The 22,755-nt window shown below is 37.4% G+C and overlaps 1 protein-coding gene and 1 non-coding gene across 3 annotated transcripts in view; one reads left to right on the forward strand and one right to left on the reverse strand.

Moving 5' to 3' along the window:
- LOC128237345 (two pore channel protein 2-like) overlaps window positions 1-22,755 on the forward strand; it is a 47,189-nt gene that overhangs the window by 14,254 nt on the left and 10,180 nt on the right. For both annotated transcript variants that reach the window (XM_052952772.1, XM_052952773.1), the window contains exons 10-19: window positions 393-457; window positions 1,013-1,140; window positions 1,537-1,618; window positions 2,104-2,199; window positions 5,622-5,744; window positions 13,788-13,844; window positions 14,449-14,577; window positions 15,643-15,689; window positions 16,044-16,149; window positions 20,456-20,527. In XM_052952772.1, the coding sequence (XP_052808732.1) occupies window positions 393-457; window positions 1,013-1,140; window positions 1,537-1,618; window positions 2,104-2,199; window positions 5,622-5,744; window positions 13,788-13,844; window positions 14,449-14,577; window positions 15,643-15,689; window positions 16,044-16,149; window positions 20,456-20,527 (905 nt within the window). The remainder of the gene's footprint in view (window positions 1-392; window positions 458-1,012; window positions 1,141-1,536; window positions 1,619-2,103; window positions 2,200-5,621; window positions 5,745-13,787; window positions 13,845-14,448; window positions 14,578-15,642; window positions 15,690-16,043; window positions 16,150-20,455; window positions 20,528-22,755) is intronic.
- On the reverse strand, window positions 16,270-16,388 carry LOC128239493 (U6atac minor spliceosomal RNA). The gene has a single exon (XR_008261900.1). It is a non-coding gene; the product is annotated as a U6atac minor spliceosomal RNA (small nuclear RNA).

Raw genomic sequence — 22,755 nt, forward strand, 5'->3', positions numbered from 1 at the left:
CTTTACTAGTAACATGTATTTAAGTACTAATTATCACCCAAATTATTTTTTATAGTCATACATAACATTAAAAAATGGTTGACAAGTTAGCACACTAGCTAGCTTTCACGAAGGCAACATGTGTTCAATTCCTGTCCTTGGTGCATATGAGTTTGGCTTGTGGTCACCAAGACAGACAAGTGTGTTTCCTCCAGGTACTTCAGATTTCCCCACAACATAAGACCACACTCTTATACAACATTATGCCAACAAGAGTGACCTTTGTATAAGTTGATATAACTTTCTTCACAACTGTTGCAAAACATATTAGGTATAAACTATGGTATCATTAAAAAGTACCATATATGTGACACATTATTTAATGGAAAAGTGCTTGTGTGTTATATTTGCAGGACTGTACTGTTTCATGAACATGCTGACTGCTATCATATATAACCAGTTCAGAGGCTACTTCCTGGTAAGGTCTACACTACTATCATAATAGCCGTATTGTCCAACTTTGGGCCTTTGAACATCAATATATTAAAGAAAATAATCATGAATCTAAAGTGCCAAAAATATTAACTTTTATATTTCACCTTCTTTCTATTAAAGAATTGTCTAAGGTGACTTTTTCTTGACAATATTTGACAATAACTTCGCCCTTGTTATCAAAGCAACCACCAATTATTTAAAGATATTGTCATGAAACTTTCATTATTACTTCCTGAATGCCATTGTAATGAAATACCCAATGAAACAAATCAAGCATATATATGTATGTCCATATAGGCCTAAAATTGCACAATGCCGATCATATACAACCAGTTGATAAACCTCTTCCTTGTTAGATCTATACCTCTATCATAATTGTCATGCTGCTTTTTTAGTGTTGATTAGGCTTATTATGCTCATTTGTTTAGTGTTATTATAGAACTTGGATTGTGATATTTCCTTATAAAAAGTGTGTACACTCACTGATGCACTTATTTGATAACCTTCAATGTTTGCAAATGGATGTGATGTATTTCAGAGCGCTATGCAGAATAGCCTGATGCGTCGACGGCTCGGACAACGGGCAGCATTCGAAGCCCTAAAACACAAGAGCATGAATATGATGCACGTTCAGGATGCAGGGCCCAGTATGGATGAGGAACACAGGTGAGTCATTGATGGGGTTCCGTCTGAAAGTGAAATGTTTCCACCAAAAGTCTAGACGAAATTGGGCTTGGAACCCAAAGTATAAGAGCAAAGAGTTTCTTATAACACCTGCAAAGAGCGGGACACAATGCTGATGTGGTACATGTTTAGTAGGGGTCTCATTAAAGTAAAACAATTTCCATGTTGTTTTCATACTTCATTTTTAGGCACTGAAAAGTTGAAATTACAGTATTGCTGTTTATTTATGTAACTATTTGTATTACAACAATGAATCAAGGTACCTTACTTCTAAATTTTATAGCGAAGGCTTGTTATTGAAGTGTTCTGGTTATCAGTTGGATCTTTTGTATCACTTATATGATATATAAGTTTTTATTGCTACACATGTGTTTGCAGCCATACAGTGTCAGTACGGGACTTGAAGGCCATCATCTCACGATCAAACATTGGCCAGGAAATGAAAATCATCCTGATTGATGTAAGCTTGCTGGTTGATATATAGTTAGTTACTGTATCAGCATTGGTTTTACTTCACTCTTTTTGCAGTCAGTTTAGAGATCATTGTTACCGATATGAAACTGGTATTGTCTTCTGGTCATTACCGTAGATGTAATTAGCTCTTCTACTGTATCCAGTAGCCGTTATTAAGAACTCAATATTATTGGTCTTTAGAAATTTGTACATGTGGATAGGGTAGGACAAACAAGCCTTTCTGTAAACTGTAATAGGCAAGATCAACAATTATGTGAATGTGAAAATAGAGTTATAATGTGTAGTAACAGTGACTTAATATTTTGAGCAAACAGTTTAATCATAGATAAATTTCAAATTGTAAATAAAATATATACAAAGATAAAGCATTGTTTGTAATGCATAGCGCTTGCTGAATACATAGGGAAAATCAGGAAAATACAAATTGCTATTGCCCTTGGCCATCACAAGTATGTTCATATGTGTTTTCAGACAATAGCGCAAGGATTTGTTCAGGACCAGATGTTGTCATGGAACAACTTCCTGTCTGTTCTGCGAATGATGGAGATGGATAAAAGTCAGAAAGAGGTACACAATAGGCTGTTGGCCTCAATTCAAAAGTGAAAGCAAAAAAAATGTAAGAAAGTATTGCAAGGAGGCAAAAGGCATTTAGTGTGATATACTGACTATTTCTCATTGTCAAAACTTGTTTTTATGTTGATTTCTTGGTGATATGTTGTAAATGTTTCTACTCCTGCATACATGCCATATTCCCTAAGGGAAGGAAAATATCCCATACATGCCATATCCCACAGTTGAGGGGGAAACACCATGTACATGCCATATCCCATAATTGAGGGAGGAAACCACATGCATACCATATCCCACAGTGGGTGGAAACCCAATACATGCCATATCCCACAGAGAGGGAAACCCCCTGTACATGTCATGTCCCACAGTTGAGAGGGGAATCCCTTACATGCCATATCTTAAAGTTGAGGCAGACTCACCATATATGCCAGATCTCACAGTTGAGAGGGGAATCCCATACTTGCCATACCACACAGTTGGGGATCCACATACAGGCCATATCCCACAGTGTGGAGGTGGGGGGGAGAATCCCCATACATGCCATATCTCACATTTGAGAGGGGAATCCCATACATGCCATATTCTGCAGTGTAGGGATCCCCATAGATGCCATATCCCATAGAGGGGGATCCCCATACAGGCCATATCCCACGGTGGGGCGGGGGAGGGGGTAATCCCCATTCATGCCATATCTCAGAGTTGAGAGGGGAATCCCATACTTGCCGTATCACATAGTTGAGAGGAGAACCCTATACTTGCCATATCACACAGTGAGTGAAAATCCCCATATATGCCATATCCCACCTTGGGGGTGTGTGGGGTGGAATCCTCATACATGCCACATCCCGCAGTGGGGGGATCCACATACAGCCCATATCCCATGGTTGGGGGGTTTCCCCATACATGCCATATCCCACAGTTGGGGGAAATTCCCCATACATGCCATATCCCACAGTTGGGGGAAAATCCCCATACATGCCATATCTCATGGTTGGGGAAAATCCCCATACATTCCTAATCCCACAGTGGGGGGAAACCCAATACATTCCTTATGCCACAGTAGGGGAATCAACATACAGGCCATATCCTATGGTTCGGGGGAATCCCCATACATGCCATATCCCACATTAGAGAGGGGAATCCCATACATGCCATATTACACAGTGAGGGAAAATCCCCATACATGCGATATCCCACAGTGGGGGACATGCCATGCCACATCCAAGGTGGGGGGAATCCCATACATGCCATATTCAAATGTGGGGGGGGGGATCCCCATACATTCCATATCACACAGTTGATAGGGGAATCCCATACATGCCATATCCCACAGTGGGGGAAAATCCCCATACGTGCCATATCACACAGTTGAGAGGTGAATCCAATACTTGCCATATCACAGAGTGAGTGAAAATCCCCATACATGCCTTATCCCACATTTGTATGTGTGTGTGTGTAGGGGGAGGGGGAATCCCAATACATGCCATATCCCACAGTTGGGAGAAAATCCCCATACATGCCATATCACACAGTTGAGAGGGGAATCCAATACTTGCCATATCACAGAGTGAATGAAAATCCCCATACATGCCTTATCCCACATTTGTATGTGTGTGTGTGTGTAGGGGGAGGGGGAATCCCAATACATGCCATATCCCACAGTTGGGGGAAAATCCCCATACATGCCATATCTCATGGTGGGGGAATCCCCATACATTCCTAATCCCACAGTGGGGGAAAATCCCAATACAGTCGGAACTCGATGGCTCGATATTCTAGGGACCGGCCAAAATACTTCGAGCCTAGAGAATACCGAGCCATTCGGGACTGCTTACAGAATGTCTTTTTTTATTTGTTACAAAAAGTCTTGTTTACCTCGTTTGTTATTGGCTCTCCGCAAGAGAAGAGTTTTTATTGGACATAGTTACACATCGTACAGTTCGTAACATGACTTACTGATACTAAGAAAATATCATTTGATTTTTTTTATTTATTATAAAAATACATTTATGTGAAAACATCAAACAAGCAATTTTAAACAATTGGTAACACAAACATTTATATCAAAATGCATTGAAGTTTATTCAAGGATAACAAATAGAGACAGAACTAAAAGTAATGGCATGTTTATTCAAACTGTTAAACCATTAAAATTTGATAATAATTATAATAAGCGCCTTGTGACCCTGATGATATCGAGCCATCCGATCAAATTTTATATTAACATAGAGTAAAAAAAATCGGTCCTTTTAATCTGGTTCGAGCCAACAAGGATATCGAGCCATGAGATATTGAGCCAACGAGTTTCGACTGTACATGCCTTATGCCGCAGTGGGGGATCCACATACAGGCCATATCCCACAGTTGGGGGAATCCCCATACATGCCATATCCCACAGTCAGGGGAAAATCCCCAAACATGCCATATCTAATGGTGGGGGAAAATCCCAATACATTCCTAATCCCACATTGGGGGGGGGGGGATCCCCATACATGCCATATACCACAGTGGGAGGAAATCCCCATACATATCATATTCCACAGTGGGGGGGGGGAATCCCCAGAAATGACATATGCCATTTTGGGGGAAAATCCCCATACATGCCTTATCCCACATTTGTGTGTGTGTGGGGGGGGGGGGACCCCCTTACATGCCTTATCCTACAGTGAGGGGTATGGGGGAAAATACCCATACATTCCATATTCCACAGTGGGGGGAAATCCCCATACATGCCTTATCCCACAGTGTGGGGGAATCCCCATACATGCCATGTACTACGGTTGGGGAATAATCTCATACCATATCCCATGATAATCCCCTTCTGTGCATCTCCTGCTCATGCACTGGTGTCACAGTAGGGGCCAATTTCCTGTATATTTGTTTATTGGCTCAGGGCCATTTAGGGTCTATTTCAATAATATATCCTCCAAAACTGCACAGCAGGATACTCAGATTGGAGACCTGATAAGACAATTAGGCAATTTTACACAGAGGTTGTGTACAATACATGGATTTTGGTATGTGTGTGGGGGGGGGGATGGGTCACTTATAGAATTTTTAAACTAGGCCGTTAAGGTAACAAACCAGCAGTAATGAGCAATATTGATACTATTTATAACTTTATAACTGATTTATGAAGAAGTATGAATAAAATACTTCTGTATGTAGAAAAACATAAATAATGTTGATTGATGAAATTTTTGGAATGAGGATCAAATCCCCTGGTTTTCTGAACAAAAATCGCCTGGAAAACAAAAATCGCCTGGAAAACCTTTCAGAAATATGGCATGTATGCCCTTTCAAATGTTATATTCAGTTTGAGTGTTCAGGTTGTCTTACACTTCTTATCATTTAAATACAGTAATTCTTCTTCTATAGATTACAGATTTTTAACGTTAGTTGTTGTTCTGACCTTGCAGAAGCCAAGCATTCGCTGGATAGTTGGTCGACCATGGTTGCTATGGCTACAGAAGGCTGTTTGTCATCGATACTTCAGTTACTTTGGAAACTTCATGGCGCTTGTCAATGTCATCCTGATATCTGTTAGTAATATTGTAGAAATTACACCTATTAAGCATACTATTCAAATATACATTTTTAGCTTGACTATTCGAAGAATAAGGAGTGCTATACTACTCACCCAAGCGTTGGCGTCACACCTTGGTTAAGGTTTTGCATGTACTTAGTCTAGGTTGGACTTTTCTGACACTTTGGCTTTGTTCAAACAGAGGTCGATTTTATATATTAGCCACCACCTTACCCCATACACAATCAGTATCATCAGTACCATTAAAGAAGGTTGAATAAAAATGTAGCAAAAAAAAACTTTATTGCAAAATTACAAATATAATGCCATGTATAAAAGCTAATACAAAGCATACAAAAAAAGTAGTCAACACAACTACATGTACATTTTTAAGTTCAATTTTTAAAGTAATCATTCATTTTCACTTGCTTAACTTCTGTCTCTAATTTGAAGTGCATTTACATTGAGCGGACATTATCATGTCAAGCATGTGCCTCTGTAAGTCAAAAACCATGACTACACAAGTTCATTGAGTCCTCGTTTCCTGTAATTTTCCTCTGTCTTTTAATGTTTGGATTTCAATTGTTAGCAAGAAACTGATTTGAGTCCGTCCACAATTCTACTTGCACTATAACCATTTTCTAATAATTCAACACACTCGACAGTTCTTTTGGAGTCAAACATGTCTGATTTATTTTATTGTCAGCCATAACCAAAATTAAAAAGAATATCACGAGCAATGCAATGCAAGTATCTGTTCGTAAAAGTATAAAGCCGAGCACTTTGAAAATTAGTTAGAAAATGAATACACATCGTAACTTGTTTCTCACACCTTCAAGTAACAGTGCAAACTGTTAATTAATAATTTCTTTGTCGGTATTTGACAATTATCTTTGTAATTATTAAAATATCTTCATTAAGTGTGTCAATTCTGATCGAAACATTCGCCGATGTGTTATAAACATGATCCAGGGATGATAAAATTCCGGATTTAAGGCCTCACGGATCGATTTTAAGATTAATGTAAATCCGTTGAGTTTTTTCTAGGGGGGAGGGGTACAGGGAGTGATTCGAGCTCACTTCGAACAATATGGGTACGAAAAGGGAGTTTTCCGGAAGTGTAAAGCCGGAAATTAACGAACCTATTTACGTCTTGGAAATCAAGCTATATGATTGGTTTAGATAGCATCCGGTGATTACGAAAATTACCGATGGGACAAGAAGACAGTATCCGGATGTTCATATCGGCTATGACAGACGACGAAGACGAATAAACGGGTATTGGAAAATTGGAAAAAAAAACAACCACCAACTTCTAAAAACATCAATTCGTCGATTTTAAGGGTATATTTAAGTTAATAGAAAGTGATCAAACTGAGAATGAATTTTGCGCATGTAGCATTATTTCGGACATCCCTATTCGGATTGTGTCATAATAATCGATTTTTATTTTACAATTTTTATTTGGCCGATTGAAGTTTACGCTCTAAACCGTTTCTTTATTATTCTCATAATGTTTGAAGCATTGTTCTCAATAAGAAGTGGCTGTTGACCATAATGGGAGGTTCAAATGAAAACTGGTTTGGTTCAAATTAAAAAAAAAATGAATAAATATTTTGTAGTAGTAATATATATTACGTAGAGCAGTCATTTTATTTTCTATTTGAGACAGTTCAACAAAACTTTTTGAGGACCCAGTTTGAGTGAGATTTCAATTCTATAGTTGTAATTTGTATTTCCCCATCCAGGTATGTTGATGGTTACAAAAGTCAGGGATGAAAGACACCTCAGCCAGTGCATCCAGTTGTTTCTGTCAATGACTGACAATTCAATCCAGAAAGAAATAGTGTTGAGACATTTGGCCTCCTTAAAAATCACAAGGGCTGATTCTAAATCAATTTTCATAGAATTTGAAAGCCTGTTTGAGAGACTTGAACTGCCGTGGGACAATCTGCTACTGGACTCGTGTAACACCATGAGGGGAAAAAATCTGGCTTGGGGACCAGAATACGTCAATGTCCACCATGTCCACAACGGCTACACTGCCAAAGCATTTAAGTCCCGCTTGGATATTACTTGGAATAATATATATATTAATTAAAAACATTATATTCTCATCAAATGGAATAAATACTCTTATGATACATAAAAATTGAATAAATACCACTTTTACAATAAACATTTGCAAGTATGATAATTGGTATGTTGTTCATTATTATAAATCAAACATCCCACAGTGTAGATTGTTCATACACAGGCATTTGATCATAGCCAGTTGAGTTTTATGGGAAGTGGACAACTGAACCAAAATGTCATTGATCTCTCGATAAGTAAACACACATGTTAATTGTGTGACGTTATATGCATTTACATTGGACGACAGAATATCCGAGGCTTTCGTTCTTTTTTGTCAACTCAGTATCAATTAAAGCTGTGTATTGGCAAACATTACTTGGGGAAGTGTCAGTGACAAGGGTTAAGTGGGATCAGTGGCGGCTAATTAGTGTTTTTATGGCTTCAGGGGGGCAAATATCAGTGGCCGCGGCCGCGTTAGACAGTTGGCCGCTTAATGCTCATACTTTATATATTAAAAACGTGAGGGGGGGATTTGGAGTGGCTCAATAAGGCAGGTGACCCTTTAAACCAGGTGACTGTTAAACCAGGTTTGACTGTAACCAGATTTAAGTCAATATCTCAGCAAATACATCATGTATTTAATGAAACTTCAGATATGTATTCCAAATTACTAAATTAATGAAGTTAGATAACACTTTTTTGAATATAATGCAACCATTCAACCTTCCTAATTGACCTAGTTAGATAACTCTAGTTTGCATTTAATGCAAATAATGACCCTTTATTATTCAACTTCGAAAATCTGATTAGGCCTAAAAAAACAACATTTGGTTCGGGTTACCCGACCCTACCTACGGAATAGGCGCCGACCCTACCGTTTTTAAAGTCAGTTTGAAAAAAAAAATAAAAAACTAAAAAAACTAAAAAAAAAAAAAAAAAATTAAATTGCTTTTCAATATGATGTAGTTTAAACCTTAAATGCTTAGACAGAAGATAACTTTAACACCATTCTCCAATGATGGAAATGATATTCTTATATAAAGCCTAATAAAAAAATAATAATAAAAAGCCTACCTACCCAACCTATTTTTGAAAAGGATGTAACCCTAACCAAACATTTTTTTTTAGGCCTTAAGGTTTTAGAAAATCTGATTAAGGTTTTGCATGTAAGCACACATAGGTTAATATCTCAGCAACTACTTGATGTATTGCATTGAGACTTTACACAATGGTACTAAACCATCAAACCTTCTTAATTAAATAAGTTAGATAACTCTAGTTTGAATAAAATGCCAAATAATTTCCCTTTATAATTCAACTTTAATGTTTTGCCTTGAAACTATCTAACCTACTAAATTAAAGAAGTAAGATAACACTTTTTGAATATAATGCAATTTATGGGCCTTTATTATTTGACTTAGAAATTCTGGTAAAGGTTTTGCATGTAAACACATGTTTGTTAATATCTCAGCAACTACTTGATGTATTGCATTGAGACTTTGTACAATGGTACTCAACCATACAACCTACTTAACTAACCAAGTAAGATAACTCTAGTTTGCATTAAATTCAAATTATGGCCCTTTTTTATTTGACAGTGATCCATGCATGTTTCGCCAAATCTTTTTAATCCTTACACTGAAAAGTGGTTGAATAGTTGAGCGCGCTGTCTCTGTGACAGCTCTTGTTATTTGTGACATTAGATTATATTAGTTTTGACTTAGAAGGAAATTTAATCAAAACTTAAATTGCTTTTGTCCATTTGATTTTGGTTTAACTATTCAGTAAACTATTCAGTAGTATGGCATGTTTACATGTTGCCAACTTAAATCAGATTAGTGAAAATTATCTGAACAACTGGCACTGGTTGATTCCTATTTGTTCATGTAGGTAATGAAAGAGGTATGACATCAGGGGCTGTTTTCACGAAGCACCTTATTATAAATTGAATCTTAATCTTAAAAGAAAATTTGAATATCAAATCAAATTAAATTGAAAAGACATTTTTTTTGCCATATATTTCTTTGTTTTCAAAAATCAGTAGCACACAGTTGAAGAACTCATGATAAGAATTTTCATTTAATTGGGTATTACCGACTAATTTCTCCTGGAATTTGGTATTACCCACTCACACTTCCTGCAATTGAGTATTAACCACTCACACTTCCTGCAAGTGGGTATATCCCACTTACACTTCCTGTAATTGGGTATTACCCACTCACGCTTCCTGCAATTGGACATTACTCACTCATTCTTCCTGCAATTGGGTATTACCCACTCATTCTTCCTGCAATTGGGTATTACCCACTCATACCTCCTGCAATTGGGTATCACCAACTCATACTTCCTGCAATTGGGTATCACCCACTCATTCTTCCTGCAATTGGGTATCACCCACTCATTCTTCCTGCAATTGGGTATTATCCACTCATTCTTCCTGCAATTGAGTATTACCCACTGATACCTTCTGCAATTGGGTATTACCCACTCATTCTTCCTGCAATTGGGTATTACCCACTCATACCTTCTGCAATTGGGTATGACACACTCATACTTCCTGCAATTGGGTATTACCCTCTAAATCTTCTTGTAAGTGGGTAATCAGGCTTACAAACATAAAAATCTAATAAAGCAGTTCAATCATTTAATATAATGATTGGTAGAATTGTTTTGATTTTTTTATGCCATTCACATTTAATGTTTTGCGCTTAGTTTTTACATCAATTGCATAAATCAACTAGTGTGTTCAATTATGAATTGCCTTTTTGTGATCATAACCATTCGCAGCTTATCTGGAGCTCCAAGCAACAAATGGCACCAATATTTCCTAGCAGTACAGAATGAAGATCTTGTAAATCATTTATTAGTGGTTGCTCTGTGAATCCAGGTCCAAATACTTTTACATTGTAACTGAAGTGCATTGTGGCTCATATACAGGTACATGTGTTATAAGAAAGTTTTTCTATCCTTGGAGATTTGTCCCTACATACAAGCATGAGAAGAGTTCTTTCTGCATACACTCACATGTATCATGAGAAAGTTGTTCCTACATGCACTCACATGTATCATGAGAAAGTTGTTCCTACATGCACTCACATGTATCATGAGAAAGTTGTTCCTACATGCACTCACATGTGTCATGAGAAAGCTGTTCCTACAAGTGCATGCGTCACGAGACAGCTGTTCCTACATGCACTCACATGCGTCACGAGACAGCTGTGCCTACATGCACTCACATGCGTCACGAGACAGCTGTGCCTACATGCACTCACATGCGTCACGAGACAGCTGTGCCTACATGCACTCACATGCGTCACGAGACAGCTGTGCCTACATGCACTCACATGCGTCACGAGACAGCTGTGCCTACATGCACTCACATGCGTCACGAGACAGCTGTGCCTACATGCACTCACATGCGTCACGAGACAGCTGTGCCTACATGCACTCACATGCGTCACGAGACAGCTGTGCCTACATGCACTCACATGCGTCACGAGACAGCTGTGCCTACATGCACTCACATGCGTCACGAGACAGCTGTGCCTACATGCACTCACATGCGTCACGAGACAGCTGTGCCTACATGCACTCACATGCGTCACAATAAAGCTGTGCCTACATGCACTCACATGCAGCATGAGAAAGCTGTGCCTACATGCACTCACATGCAGCATGAGAAAGCTGTTCCTACATACACTCACATGCAGCATGAGAAAGCTGTTATTACATACACTCACATGCAGCATGAGAAAGCTGTTTCTACATACACTCACATACACTCACATGCAGCATGAGAAAGCTGTTCCTACATACACTCACATGCATCATGAGAAAGTTGTTCCTACATACACTCACATGCATCATGAGAAAGTAGTTATTACATACACTCACATGCATCATGAGAAAGTTGTTCCTACATGCACTCACATGTATCATGAGAAAGTTGTTCCTACATGCACTCACATGTATCATGAGAAAGTTGTTCCTACATGCACTCACATGTGTCATGAGAAAGCTGTTACTACAAGTGCATGCGTCACGAGACAGCTGTTCCTACATGCACTCACATGCGTCACGAGACAGCTGTGCCTACATGCACTCACATGCGTCACGAGAAAGCTGTGCCTACATGCACTCACATGCGTCACGAGACAGCTGTGCCTACATGCACTCACATGCGTCACGAGACAGCTGTGCCTACATGCACTCACATGCGTCACGAGACAGCTGTGCCTACATGCACTCACATGCGTCACGAGACAGCTGTGCCTACATGCACTCACATGCGTCACGAGACAGCTGTGCCTACATGCACTCACATGCGTCACGAGACAGCTGTGCCTACATGCACTCACATGCGTCACGAGACAGCTGTGCCTACATGCACTCACATGCGTCACGAGACAGCTGTGCCTACATGCACTCACATGCGTCACGAGACAGCTGTGCCTACATGCACTCACATGCGTCACGAGAAAGCTGTGCCTACATGCACTCACATGCGTCACAATAAAGCTGTGCCTACATGCACTCACATGCAGCATGAGAAAGCTGTGCCTACATGCACTCACATGCAGCATGAGAAAGCTGTTCCTACATACACTCACATGCAGCATGAGAAAGCTGTGCCTACATACACTCACATACACTCACATGCAGCATGAGAAAGCTGTTCCTACATACACTCACATGCATCATGAGAAAGTTGTTCCTACATACACTCACATGCATCATGAGAAAGTAGTTATTACATACACTCACATGCATCATGAGAAAGTTGTTCCTACATACACTCACATGCATCATGAGAAAGTAGTTATTACATACACTCACATGCAACATGAGAAAGTTGTTCCTACATACATGCACATGTATCATGAGAAAGTTGTTCCAAGTTGTTCCTACATACACTCACATGCATTATGAGATAGTTGTTCCTACATACACATACATGCATCATGAGAAAGTTGTTCCTACATACACAATAGTCATACATCTATCATGAGAAAGTTGTTCCTACATACACTCACATTTATCATGAGAAAGTTGTTCCTACATACACTCAAATGTATCATGAGAAAGTTGTTCCTACATGCACTCACATGCATCATGAGATAGTTGTTCCTACATACACGCACATGTATCATGAGATAGTTGTTCCTACATACACATACATGCATCATGAGATAGTTGTTCCTACATACACTCACATGCATCATGAGATAGTTGTTCCTACATACACATACATGTATCATGAGACAGCTGCTCCTACATGCACTCACATGTATCATGAGATAGTTGTTCCTACATGCACTCACATGTATCATGAGATAGTTGTTCCTACATGCACTCACATGTATCATGAGAAAGTTGTTTGCTGCATGATCAGAAGCATGAATTTCAACTTTCCACATTCTAGCTCTTTTAAGAAAGAATGTTGAGATTGAAATATTGTCATAACTTCAGTGTTGTCATTGAAGTTTGCATTGTCATTCAAAAACCATAACTCTCAAAATTGTTAAAAATTCACACCAAATTTGGTACACTTGTTCCCAAATGAAAAAATGCTATGACATGACTTTTGCCTCTGGGTCAGGTAATAACTAAGTTAGGCGCTCTTGATCATGCATCTATTTCGATGGTTTCTAACATATTTAACTCTGTACATGATTGACAATGTTTCTACTACATTTATTGTCAAATATATGTTAAAGTTGTAAATATGTAAGAAAAATCACCCAGTAAGTTTTAATTTTGAGATTACATTTTTTAAGCAATGTCTCATAGGAGAGCAAATCATTATAAATTTTCATAAAATCACAAATAAGCCAGAAATAAATGATAAACAAGTCAATGTTAGTCTATTCATAATTCTGAAAAAATATGTTTTAAATTTTGGTTAAGGTTGGATGGCAAAACATTTGAGAATGGGTGTTATGTAATATTTGAAAAATGAATCTTCTGTTGCTTCTTTTTTCAGTTTGAGTTGGCGACAGAGTATGACAAGTCTCTAATGTCCAGCAAATCAGCCCTTAGGGTGAGAAATGTGCATTTGTTATACTCCCATAAAACAAATTTTAAGGGTCAACGGATTTCAATAATGTTTGGTACACATGTTTAACATCACAAAAACAGGTCAAGTTTGGTTACAAACTGCCAATTGTTGGAGGAGTCAACTTCGAATTTGCAACAAAAGAAAGGGTGTTCAATTGATGACATCTGACATGTACAATGGATTTTAATCATTTTAGTACACTTGTTAATACTATAGAATACATGTCAAGTTTGACTTTAGTTACAATTCATGGATGTTTGACAGAGTGACGCCCCTTTCAAAGTCTTTCACTAAAAAACCCATATGGAAATAGTTTACAATTCCTGTGTTCAGGCGGCATGTGGGGGTATTCATTGCTTTTGTGAAAGCTCTAGTTTTGGCAGGAACTTAAAAATATTGTACAACTAATATAAACTTTTTTTTATAATACACTCAGTTAGAAAAGAAATTATACAGTTTCAAATTTATACTGAACATTGAAATAATGAATATGGATAGCCTGATATAGAAAGAAATCTCTTTTGGGTCAAATATTACCAGAAGGAAGATTATCAGAAAATTATAATGTATGATGTTTTCCCCTCAGATCATGAACTTCCTATTCATCTTGTACTACATGGTAGAGCAGGGACTGATCCTCGCCTGTATGGGATTTCGGCGCTACAGATACAGCTGGGCTAACATCTATGACGGATCCATTGTCCTTTTACTACTGGTAAAGTCATTGATATCATTCTTACCTATTGTAGGATGTTGTTATTTTACTGCCTTACTATTTATAGAGAATTTGTAAAATGTCTGACTGCGGTGCAAGGGGGGTGTGGGGGGTTGCAAACACAAGTGCAAATTTGTCCTGTCTTTAAAGAAGGCAAGTAGCCCATGGTTTAATAGTGTGTAACCATGCTTTCATCTAGTGCCATATGTCAAAAAAAAGAAAGAGCATCTAATTTTGAGAAGTTGCTTCTGAATCAAAATACTATGCAGGGGGAGACATAGTTTTAGCAAAGATATCCGTCCTAAGCTTTATGGGTTTATTGACCTGAGTTTTTTGTATAGTAAATGTTTTAAGTATAAAAAGCTCATAAAAACACCTGCTTTTAATATGAGCTATTTTTTAAAAGAGAAAAAAATCTCATAAACCCCTTGAAAGGAATTTCATAAAACTTCTAAAAACGTTAACCACATTTACACGACATGAGGAACCCACACACAAGGTGCTTAATGTCTGGATCACAGATCAAATTCCAAGGTTCAAGAACAAACCCATACATTTTGTGTGAACTCCGTATCACTAACACCCTTGGAAGGATTTTCATAAAACTTGGGTCAAATGTTCACCACATCAAAACAAAATGCAGAACCCACATTCCAGGAATGCAAGCTCAAGGTCACATTCAAGGGCAAAGGTTTGAGTCATAGATTTCATGCCAGCTCCACATCTCCTAATCCCCTGGAAGGAATTTCATGAAACTTGTTAACCACATTTATACAACCCATATTCCAGTTGTGTTGGCTTAGTTCAAATCCCAAGTCATAGATTTCATATTGACATTCCACAAATTCTAAAACCCTCAAATGATTTCAATAATACATGGTTAAAATGTCAACCTCAATGACACATAGTAAAATGTCTTGGACCAGAATGGGGGAGACATCTGTTTTTGTTTCCAAAAAACAACATCTACTTTTTGTTCATTTGTTGATAAGTTATTTTGAACAGTATCTTTCAGCTACTGGACCAGAATGTGTATACATTTCTTATTATTGTTTATACTTGCAGATCTCAGAAATCATCACCGTTGCGTTGTATGGATTTCCATTCTTTAGGTATGATGTTTGAATTTGGGAAACTGTCTTTAATGAATAATATTAGAAATTGCAGGTACTTTCAATGCATAAAATGTATTCCTTTTGTGTCAGGTTGAAAGAAATATGAATATTGTTAAATAACTATTATTAAACAAAATTAATATTGGTTGTGGTCATATTGTGTCTGTATTATAACCTGCAAAGAAGTTTAAAGGAGTCACCATACTATTAGTTTGATGGTCTGGAGGCGGGCTGTTGATTTATTCAAGAGTTATACAAAGTCATGATCACTATAAAATGTTCTGTTGCTTAACATTTTTTGCAGTCAGTATACCGTAGTCATCACTTCTAGTTAAACACTTGTTTTCACAGTTACAGTCGGTCTGAGGTTGAGAATAACATCACTCTGTGGAATATTGTGCGGTTTATCAACATTCTCATCATGTTCAGAGTCCTGAGAATCATCTGGCACATTAAGGTAGGTCGCAGAATTAAATTACATGTTGTTTTTAAGCTTGTGTCTTTTAATACTCAAATCAACAATAGACTAATAACACAAAGTATGTCATTTGTAAAAATATTCTGATTTAACTGAATGAAAAAAATATGAGGTGTCCTCGAAGTAGGAGGACTTGCCTATATGTATCATAAAGACCATGATGGTCTCTTCCGTCCTTATCAAGGGGAGTGCTAACCTTCTCTCCTTTCTTATGACACATTAAAAAGATGTAAACTTGTGTTATTTATATAAGGTATATATAAGATAGGCAAAATGATAATTTAGGAAATTTGCATAAATTATTTCTTTGTGTTTGGTTTTGATTTTTAAATAAAATAAAGAACTTATAACAAATCTGTTAATTACTTAATGTTTGCATATTAAAGTAGGTTTTCTGTAAAACTAATATATTGGATTTTCAGTGCATTTCTTGGTATAATTTGGATATTCTTGAAAATAGGAGCATTTTCATTTATGACAAGGGACACAATCCATTTTTATTATGATGAGATTAAATCTGTGTTGCCTCCCTTGATCCAAACTTCAATAAAAATTTAAAAAAATAAAAAAAATAAAGAAATAATAAAATACATGTTTCTTAAAAAACTAGTAAGACATATTATCAATACTTTCTGATATTGCCTTGTTTTAACTTTGCATCTTTGTTAGTCTCTCTGTCTGGGAACTGCTATTGTTGCAGCATCATAACTATTGAACAGCTGTAAATTTGAAGTATTAAAATAACACTGCCAAAGTTGACATAAAATTTGGTGTCAGCATTTTTGTGTGGACCTATGCCCTGAAAACATTATTATAGTCGTTCAGTACTTCATCAACTTATTCACGCATGTCGTAAAATTTTGAGGCCATAAAAACAAGCGTGACATCTTGATTGAAATTTAAGGACATTTAATCAATATTTTACTGTTCATGTTTATATGACAGCAACTATTTTAATTTTGTGCAAAATTTAAAAATATATTATATTGTTTAATTAAATTATTTCAAGTTCTTCATTTCTGCAATGAATGCAGCCCAGGAAATGGCATTACTTTGTGGTGTTCGGCTTACAAGCACTACTGTGAATCAGTTGTATAAGTGAATCAGAAAGGGTTTTTCCTAATCGGACCCTTGTTGTCATAGATTACACAATTTTATTACGAAGGTAGAGCATAAAGTTACTGCTTTGTCCGTCCGTTCAGGTCAACGTAGGTGTGTTGAGGGGGTGAGTTTATTAGGGTTATGTTTTTTTTTTGTTTAGGTTATCTTTTTAAAAAAAAAACACATAAATATACACGTTTGAGGGGTTAAGAAATATTGGAACGTCCGTCCTTCTGTCCGTCACACTCTGGTCTGGAAAGTAAAAAAACGACTGATAGGATGGAAATAAAACTTTGTATATAGATAGCAAATGAGAGTGCAGTGCACAATAACCATAATCCTATCATGCATATATATTAAGTTTATCTCCCCTTAACCACTTTTTTTCATAATTAGTGCTTGTACACCCTTGTCCAGGCCATTACTTCAAAACAACTGATGGGATTGAAATAAAACTTGGTTAATAGATAGATGGCATTAAGGAATTTTATTTTTTTCAAAACGAGACTGTAAAACATTTTGATCTCAAAAGGTTAAAGTTAATTATTAATAAAGAACAGGTCATTATTTTTTTTAGAATTTGTTGATTTTGCTTTAAAATTTTGATGATCCAATTTTTAAGCTGTCAATACAGTATGCTAAAATTGTCATATTACTATATGACTATTCAGTAAATTTGATTGTATTTGTTGGTTATGTGATCAATAGTGTATTATTTCTGAAAGGAAATATGTTTTTTGTTAATATGACACCAAACTATAATCAAAATGTTGAAAAAATAATTATATAAAATAAAGGCATTTTCTTGTCTCTCAGGAGATGTCATTTTTATAAAAAAAATCTGAATGGGGAAAAGAGTTATTCAAGTTTAAATAAAATTGATTTTTGAAAGTTAAGTTCTAGTAATACACATTAAAAAATTATCAAGCTGATAAGTTATCTCCCCTAGACCATTTTCACATGATTGATGCGTGTCTGTGCCATATCTTAGAAAAATACTGAAGGGATTAGAATGAAACTTCAAATATATAGATGGCAAAGAGAGAAAATGCAGTGCACAAGAACCATTATCCTGCACTGTATATTTTTGTTATCTCCCCTTTACCTGGTATTTTTCAAAAAATGGTAATTGATACTAAATGGAACTTGAAATGTAGATAGAAGGCAATAAGAGGAAGTTTATTACCAAAGAAGCATAATCCTGCCCTGCTTTCTTTTTAGTTATCTCCCCTGAAATTCCCCTTCTCTGATAGATTTTGAAAATCTGAGTTTGTCCGGGCCATATCTTGGAATTTGTGAATTTCAATTGCTGCTTTTTTATTTCATTTTTTGAATTTTACTTAGGATTAATTTTCAAACCTGCACATATATTTCCATGTTATGAGTTTTTCCAACTTGTGTATAATAATGCTACAAAGTTTACCTTTTACCAACACAATAAATTTCAATTACCAACACATTAAATTTCAATTCCTGCATTTTCATTAAAAAAAGGGCGTAAGGGGAGCATCTATCGCTTCCAGCGATATTCTTGTTCAACTGGTCCTGGAACTATACTAGTGAGTTCATTTAAGGCCCATTTACTAACACATTTCCTGATATTGTTGAATGATATGGTGTATTATATGGCACTTGTGACAAGAGGTAAACCCATACTCCCCACATTGACACAGCTTGCAAAAAAGATTCTCATTACAACTCTGTAAATGTTTCTGTGTATTTTACATGGATTGCCAGCAATGCTTATCATTCAGAACTAAAATCCAGCTTAAATTCTTGCATGAACATAGGAGGAAGAGACCATTGTATGGACAGAGGGGGTTTAAGAAAGGCAAAAGTGACGTTGTCTGCAATAATGAGTCCTGGTGAAGCTTTCAGGTTACTAAGATGAGGCAAGCAGTGTGCTAAATTAACCTATATACCCTGGTAGCCAATAGGGCTACATACTTTGAGATTTCTGTTGCCTGAGCCAGATTTCTGTAGTCAATCAGTTTACAGAAAAACATGGGGCATCTTTACTTTATATGGTTAAAGACAAGGAATGATATGAATGATCTTATGTTATTGAGTTAGAGATGCAAGTACATTGGCAGTGGGAGTGGTCCTGTTAACCTGTGTTCCCAAGGGGTGGGAAAGCTAGTGGTGGTTCGGTGTGGGGGCCTCATTGTAAATAACTATTGCAATACATCATGACAGTTAATATTGCATATTGCTCTATAAATGTGATGAAAAACAGTCATTTCGGAAGTCAATAATCCCCAAAACTTAACATCACATAATTCATTAGGACGTTAAATGAACAATTACAGTACAGTTAAAAAGACTTGCATTAAAATATATATATATATAAAAATACTGATTGGGATTTTTCTCTCCAGATTGGGAAAAATATGATGTATTTTGTGAGGGAAATTTTACTGTTTGTAACGAGATTTTACTGTTAGTAACAGGATTTCACTAATGTCTTTTTCATATTTTTCGGTAACTACATAATGAAAGCAATACGGCAAGATCATTCTTTGCATATCAGAAATGCATTTCTATATCTTTACCGGGCCTGGAAACACACCATCCTAGAATAACACTTTAATAGGTAATGGTACTGGATTAAAAATGAGGTTTTTAGAAGGGCACAATCAAAATAAGATATCATTATTTGAAAAATCCCAGAAATTAAACAAGAACCTAAAAGTGGTGACATTTTTAAGAACTGTTTGACATTGACTTCAAATGACTAGGTGTCACGTAAACAATTACACACACTTTATAAGGTGAAGTGTAAATTTACAATAACAATGTTTGCTCAAATTTAACATTTTAGGTATGCATAAAAAAGTATCATTCCTCAGGCATCCTACGTGGCCAGTAAATGGGCAAGCCTTGTTACTTTCTTCTTTGGGTGCCCTCTGGTCAGATATTTTTATCCGCCCTGAATACACTGAATATAAAAATACTTATAAACCATGTAATTTGATTAAAAAAGAAACGATCACCATGTGTAGAATTGAGATGGGATTCTTTTCAACACAGCTAAGATAGCCGCTTTTAAGCCACATTTCTTCACAAAATTGACACTTACTCTTTTTCCTCCTCAGGACACATTTTTTAATGTCAACATCACAATTATATGTAGAGATGAAAGTGAAAACCAATCCTACATTATTAAAGGCATTTGTTTTTTCAGGCGATGGCCATTGTGGCACACACTCTTCTTGATCTCGTGAAGAACCTACAGTCCTTCGGCGGTATACTCATTGTAAGTTAAGAAAGCATAAACTAGCAACATATTTGTATATACAGTTGAACACCGTTAATCCGAAATCATAGAGACCCAAAAAGCAATACAGACATATGGAGGGAGTACCAAGCAATACAGATATATGTCTGTATTGCTTGGTACTCCCTCCATATATCTGTATTGCTTGGTACTCCCTTCATGTCTGTATTGCTTGGTACTCCCTCCATATATCTGTATTGCTTGGTACTCCCTCCATATATCTGTATTGCTTGGTACTCCCTTCATGTTTGTATTGCTTGGTACTCCCTCCATATATCTGTATTGCTTGGTACTCCCTCCATATATCTGTATTGCTTGGTACTCCCTCCATATATCTGTATTGCTTGGTACTCCCTCCATATATCTGTATTGCTTGGTACTCCCTCCATATATCTGTTTTGCTTGGTACTCCCTCCATATATCTGTATTGCTTGGTACTCCCTCCATATATCTGTATTGCTTGGTACTCCCTCCATATATCTGTATTGCTTGGTACTCCCTCCATATATCTGTATTGCTTGGTACTCCCTTCATGTCTGTATTGCTTGGTACTCCCTCCATATATCTGTATTGCTTGGTACTCCCTTCATGTCTGTATTGCTTGGTACTCCCTCCATATATCTGTATTGCTTGGTACTCCCTTCATGTTTGTATTGCTTGGTACTCCCTCCATATATCTGTATTGCTTGGTACTCCCTCCATATGTCTGTATTGCTTGGTACTCCCTCCATATATCTGTATTGCTTGGTACTCCCTCCATATATCTGTATTGCTTGGTACTCCCTTCATGTTTGTATTGCTTGGTACTCCCTCCATATATCTGTATTGCTTGGTACTCCCTCCATATATCTGTATTGCTTGGTACTCCCTTCATGTCTGTATTGCTTGGTACTCCCTCCATATATCTGTATTGCTTGGTACTCCCTCCATATATCTGTATTGCTTGGTACTCCCTCCATATATCTGTATTGCTTGGTACTCCCTCCATATATCTGTATTGCTTGGTACTCCCTACATGTTTGTATTGCTTGGTACTCCCTCCATATATCTGTATTGCTTGGTACTCCCTCCATATATCTGTATTGCTTGGTACTCCATCCATGTCTGTATTGCTTGGTACTCCCTCCATATATCTGTATTGCTTGGTACTCCCTACATGTTTGTATTGCTTGGTTACTGTTACTCCCTTCATGTCTGTATTGCTTGGTACTCCCTACATGTTTGTATTGCTTGGTTACTGTTACTCCCTTCATGTCTGTATTGCTTGGTACACCCTCCATATATCTGTATTGGTTGGTACTCCCTTCATGTCTGTATTGCTTGGTACACCCTCCATATATCTGTATTGGTTGGTACACCCTCCATGCCTGTATTACCTGGTACACCCTCCATGCCTGTATTGCTTGGTACACCCTCCATGCCTGTATTGCTTGGTACTCTCTCCATGCCTGTATTGCTTGGTACACCCTCCATGTCTGTATTGCTTGGTACACCCTCCATGTCTGTATTGCTTGGTACACCCTCTATGTCTGTATTGCTTGGTACTCCCTTCATGTCTGTATTGTTTGGTACACCCTCCATGTCTGTATTGCTTGGTACACCCTCCATGCCTGTATTGCTTGGTACTCCCTCCATGCCTGTATTGCTTGGTACACCCTCCATGCCTGTATTGCTTGGTACACCCTCCATGTCTGTATTGCTTGGTACACCCTCCATGTCTGTATTGCTTGGTACTCCCTCCATGCATGTATTGCTTGGTACACCCTCCATGCCTGTATTGCTTGGTACTCCCTCCATGCCTGTATTGCTTGGTACACCCTCCATGTCTGTATTACTTGGTACACCCTCCATGTCTGTATTGCTTGGTACACCCTCCATGCCTGTATTGCTTGGTACACCCTCCATGTCTGTATTGTTTGGTACACCCTCCATGCCTGTATTGCTTGGTACACTCTCCATGCCTGTATTGCTTGGTACTCCCTTCATGTCTGTATTGTTTGGTACACCCCCCATGTCTGTATTGCTTGGTACACCCTCCATGCCTGTATTGCCTGGTACTCCCTTCATGTCTGTATTGCTTGGTACACCCTCCATGTCTGTATTGTTTGGTACACCCTCCATGTCTGTATTGCTTGGTACACCCTCCATGCCTGTATTGCTTGGTACTCCCTTCATGTCTGTATTGTTTGGTACACCCTCCATGCCTG

Source organism: Mya arenaria, chromosome 6 (genome assembly GCF_026914265.1).
Source record: "Mya arenaria isolate MELC-2E11 chromosome 6, ASM2691426v1".
NCBI lineage: Eukaryota > Metazoa > Mollusca > Bivalvia > Myida > Myidae > Mya > Mya arenaria.